At 45.7% G+C, this 5368-nt stretch overlaps 1 protein-coding gene across 1 annotated transcript; it reads right to left on the bottom strand.

Moving 5' to 3' along the window:
- Positions 1 to 2225: 2225 nt before the first annotated feature.
- LOC146767118 (uncharacterized) lies at positions 2226 to 5004 on the bottom strand. The gene has a single exon (XM_085581104.1). The coding sequence runs from the start codon at positions 4541 to 4543 to the stop codon at positions 3155 to 3157; it is 1389 nt and encodes a 462-aa protein (XP_085437230.1). The 5' UTR covers positions 4544 to 5004; the 3' UTR covers positions 2226 to 3154.
- Between the last annotated feature and the right edge of the window lie 364 nt (positions 5005 to 5368).

The following is a 5368-nucleotide window of genomic DNA, read 5'->3' on the forward strand; positions in this document are numbered from 1 at the left end:
GGGGGCTCCTTCATGCTCCCAGGGACTGCAGGTTTTTCAAAGGACTTTGGCTTTTGCTTTTGCCTTGGAGTCTCTGAGAGGTTTGTGCAATCCTGGCCTCCAATTATCTGCTGTAATTAGTCCCTGGAGAGGCTTTGTCAGGAACAAACACTCAGTGGGGCCCATTAATGCTTCAAGATACTCAGTTCTTTAAGGAACTTGGCGTTTCCCTTTTGATACAGACTCTGTGAGAAGTTTGTGCAATCATGGCCCCAATTATCTGCTTTAATGAGTCCCTTGAGAGCTTTGTACTGACACTCAGTGGGGTTCATTAGTACTTTGAGATACTCACCATTTTTCAGGTACTTTGGATTTTCCTTTCCACACTGAGAGGTTTTTCGTGCCATTTTGAGTCTCTGAGTTTTTATGCCATCCTGGCCTCTAATTCTCTTCTCCAAGGAGTCCATGAGGAGCCAGTGTTGGGCATGGACCTCAGTGGGTCCCATTAATGCTTTGAGACACTTTGAGGTTTTCTTCTGACTTTGACTCCTGGAAAGTTGTGCAATCTCTTCTCAGGGCTCGAGGTTCCAGGTCTCAGCTCCAAATGCACCACGGGGCTCATTAGGATCAAGCAAGTCCTGACAAACCATGGGTCTGCCTTCATTTCTCTCTGCTCTAGTGCAGTTCATCAGGAAGTCTCTGTAGTGGTTTTGGTTCATCAGTTTCAGGTTTCTCAGCCAATGCATCTATTAGTGTGGTGTGTTCAGTGTTGGCTAATTACCAGTGCACTGACTAGAATATAGTTACTCATTTCCTGCTGTAAGATAGAATTAGGAGAAAGGCAAAGTAGGCTCAAAGTTAAGGAGTATAGAGAAAAGTTTGTTATCAGTAACTAAAAAAAAGAGAATAATAATTACAACAAAACATTCAGAACACTTCCCTTCTCCATACAACATTTTCTTACTTACTAACTATGTTAAGGGCCAAAACCTAAAATTTTCCATCAGTTTTCCAACTGTAGAATAGTCTTTCTTCAGTTCACTTAGGGAGAGAAGTTTTTCTCGTTAATGTTATGGAGACTTCTCTACAAGAAAACAGTTATCTCATGGCTTTTCATTTCCAGAAATAGCAGCTGCCTGGAGAAATCTGCAATCGTGAAGTCCCTCCCATTTTTTCACAGCTTTTCCCACAGCTGTGTTTATGGGCCATGGCAACTTATGCAGTATTGGTTTAAAGATGAGCTATTTAAGACCAAAAGTTCTCTTCATCTATTTCCAAAATCATCTTCAGCTCTGGGAACAGAGGTCTTCTTCTCTCCCTCAGGGCACAGGGTCTCATCACTCTGTACTCTTTGTCTGTTCAAACCTCTCATGGGATCACAGCTACTGCAACATTTGCTTACTTTAGCAAGGAGGCCTTTGCTGAAACAAGTCATCTCCCCATACTTTTGAATGCCTTATAGGGAAAAAGAGAGTCTGATGTATCCATGACATCCTTCTCCATAGCTTTAGCAGAGGATTCCAGCCCCAAGATCAAGGCATCTCCTCATCCCTCCCATTTGGGACTCAACTTCCTCTTCAGTGACCTCGGTGTGTCCATGTTGCTCCTCTGTGTGCCTGCCCTGTGTCCTTTTCTCTCACTGGAGGGAGGATGGCAGCACTGGCAGAGTCAATATCTCCCTGGGGCCTGCAGATGGTTATGTAACACTGGCCAGGCTTGGTAGCCAATTCTTATTTTGGCCATGGACCTTGGACATGAAGACCATTTCTATTCCATAGGAATGAAGGAAGATACCTCAATATTTTGGGGACAGATGAGAGGTGACCACCAAAGGCAAAGGCCAGCCGCAGCGCCCCGATTTTGTTCTGAGAGAACCCCTTGAATATGGGGAATGTATTAGGCACTGTCAGTTTTGGCAATGGGCATCTGAAATGCCAGACAGTTCTTTTCCAAAGGAGAGCAGTAGGCCCCATGCTCCAGGAGCTGATGAGAAGCAGCCCTTGACATCCCAAGATCAGCCAGACCTGTCAGGTGGCCCCTGGCCGGCCAAGCCAGCCAGACCTGGCCCATGTTCCCTCGCTTCCATGGGGCCCCACAGTGTCCCAATGGTCCCTTGCTTCCAGGAGGCCCTGAGGTGTCACAATGCCCCCTTGGTGACATGGGGCCCTGAAGGGTCGGAATGGTCTCCATGGGTCCATCAGGCCCCACAGAGTCATAATGGTCTCTGGGTCCATGAAGCCCCGCGGTGTCACCATGGCCCCTTGGTTCCATGGGCTCCAGTGGTGCCACAATGATCCCCTTGGTTCCACGAGGTGGCCACAGTGTCACAGGGATCTCCATGAGAAGGAAAGAACCGAGCCCCAGTGTGGCAGGGGAAGCCACCAGAGGCCAAGGCCAGACAGGCTTGACAGTACTGGGAGACTTTGGCTAGGAGCAACCCTTGGATATAGGGAAATTGGGAGGTGGAACCCCAATTCCAGCCATTTCTGTGTAAATTAGAAGGAGGGCTCTTTTCCATAGGAAGGAAAGCCCAGAGCCCCAGTGTTTCAAATGCAGGTGAGATGCAGCCCCCAAGGGGACAAAGGCAGCCAGACCTGTCTCGCCTGACTGGTTTCACTTGGAAGCACTCCTTGTGTGAGAACCCCGGGTTTGGTTGGGGTTCTCGTGTGGTGGTAGAGCTTCTCCTCCAACCCGTGTTCCCAAAGGAAAACTCCACAGTCTCTTCTTGTTCGGTCTCAAGATGTTTTATTGCTAGTTATCTAACAGATTAAGTTCTCAGGCTGAGGCCCTTTGGTCAGCGGCCCAGGCAGAGAAGCACACACTCCTGACACCCTGACTGTCTGGTGTCTTCTTCTTCTCTCTCCCCGCCCAGGGCTGCTGCTATCTTTTATAAGATATATTACGTATAGCATGTTTACAATTATTCCCCAATACCTATTACCTACGTTACCAAGTGTTTTTCTATTCTTAACCAATCTGTGAGTGCCAACATCACCAAGAACATGGAGGTAAGGAATAAGAAAGAAGAAGGATGGGTTCAGCCCACTTTCCTCCATCTTAGAACTTCTGACCCCCATGTACAAAGTAAAAACCCCCCTGTACATGCACTAAAACCCCCCCTGTACACTACCAAAAAATATTTCCCTCTACTTTGTGACTACATTTACTATACTATCTAGCACTTTGTGACTGCTTGTTCCACCTTCAAAGTTGGTAATTCATTCCATGGTTCAAACTCGAAATCACAGCTAAATCCAGCTGCCTGCTGGGGTCCAGACTGTGTCTGACCACGGCCTGGAACCTCCAAAAATGTCTGAGAGACATTTTGAGTTCCCACATCTCCCCTCCCTGTTTGAACCAAAAACACCTGCTTTGCCACTTTGTTCAAGGCCCTTCGAATACACATGAAAATGCATGGCATGACAAGCAGAAGAACTACAAGCCCTATAAGAATATAAGATATTACTTTCAAAATTTCTTTCCACACTGGTGAGAGATCAAAAAGGTTAAAGAAATCATCCCACCAGGATCCTGTAACCTTTTTCAACTTGGTGATACTACTTTCTATCTGTTTTATATTTTCAGGAATAGATTTTGAATGATCTGACAAGTTCATGCAGCACATCCCTTCAAATTCTTCACATCCGTGCCCATGTGACAGCAGCAAATAATCAATTGCTGCCCGGTTTTGAAGCACTGCCTGTCTTGCACTGCTGATGTCTGTTAACATGTCACTCAGTGCAGACGAAATGGCACAACTGTGTTTGCTCAACCAGCAAGCTATGTGGTCCAATTGTGTCAAGGCCACCCCCGATGCTGTTTGGGGCGAGAAAATTGCAACTGCAATTCTCCGAGCCTTGTCCCAGGTATAAACATCATCATCACAATTCGGACTATATTGATCAAGGGATCTTTTTTCCCTGTGTGTCTGCTCCTTTAAAGTTTTCAAATCAGGTGTTATCAATGAGAGCTCCCCAATGCTGCATGGACTGCCCTTGATTTTTGCAGGGATAGCAGGCCAAACTCTTTCCCCGCAAATCAAAAACACTCCCTTTGGTAAAGTGACTGGGTGTTGAAGGGATGCTTTGCTTGTCACCTTGGTGTAATTGCACCAGGATGATGCATTTTTATAAAAAGATTGATTTGGAGTGACATCTATTGTATGATTATCTGTCTTTGCCACTCCCACTGGATCAAATTTAATGCAATATTTCATTTTTGTTGACCCAAAAATATCTAGCTCTGGAGGTTCCAGGTGAGCCACCGGAAGGTATGGTGTCCAAACATGCCACCCTTCCATAGGATCTGGAAAGGTTTTTAAAACCTTTGGAGGGATATTTTTTGGAATTGGCCACTCCTTCACTGGCACACCTACCAAACATGTTGAAAATGGTTTCCCTGGCTTTGAATGAGTCAGACAAATACTGTCCAGACACGCTGCCTTTGCCAAAGTTTCCCACACATTTTCCCTTGGTTGTTTCATGGGAAAGTCTGTCTCATTGTCCAAAGCAACGGACAAGAGAATGAGACACATGAACACTACCTGTCTAAACTCCATGTCCATGTCCCCAACCTCTGTGAAAAACCCTGCAATGCAGCAATGTTCAAATAACACTTAATTTCCCCGAAAAAACCCCAAGTCTCTGAATAATCAATCATTGTCTGACGAGACGTCTGCAGCGTCCTTGTCTGCCTCCGTCTGCGTGCTCTTTTCTTTGCTCCTCAGGTCTGCATCCACCTGCGTCTGCACCCGGAAAGGTTTCACGTGCCTCGCCGACACCCACTTCGGTCCTCGCTCTGTGGAAACACAAGCGAAACCCTTGCCCCAAGTTATTAATGTAAATGGACCTTCAATTTGTCCTGATTCCGGATTTCTGATCAAAACCAAAGGATTTTCCCTTAACTTTGCTTGTGTACTGTTTGTAAAATGCCTAACAATTGGTGGTGTGGGCTCTGAGAAAGAACCATTTAAAAAAATTCAATACATACAGATTTTTGTTCAGCCGCATATAAGGTGTTGAGCCTGCCTCTCCCCTTTTCTGTTTATCCAAGAGGGATTTCAGGGTGTGATGTGTTCTTTCAATGATTGCTTGACCTGAGGGAGAATAAGGAATACCAAAAATGTGTTTCACTCCCCATTTTTTCAAAAATTTGTCAAGCACTTTGCCTGTATAAGTTGGACCATTATCTGTTTTTATTTCTTGTGGCACCCCGAGTGATGCAAAAGCTTGCAAAAAGTGTCTGCAGGCATGTTCTGCGGTTTCCCCTGTATGTAATGATGCAAAAATCGCCCCTGAAAATGTGTCAACTGAGACATGGATATTTTTGAGCCTCCCAAAAGATGGGTATTTTGTGACATCAGCTTGCCAGAGCTGAAGACTCTGCAATC

The sequence above is a fragment of the Lonchura striata genome, chromosome 5 (assembly GCF_050655825.1).
Source record: "Lonchura striata isolate lonStrDom1 chromosome 5, ASM5065582v1, whole genome shotgun sequence".
In the NCBI taxonomy this organism is placed as follows: domain Eukaryota; kingdom Metazoa; phylum Chordata; class Aves; order Passeriformes; family Estrildidae; genus Lonchura; species Lonchura striata.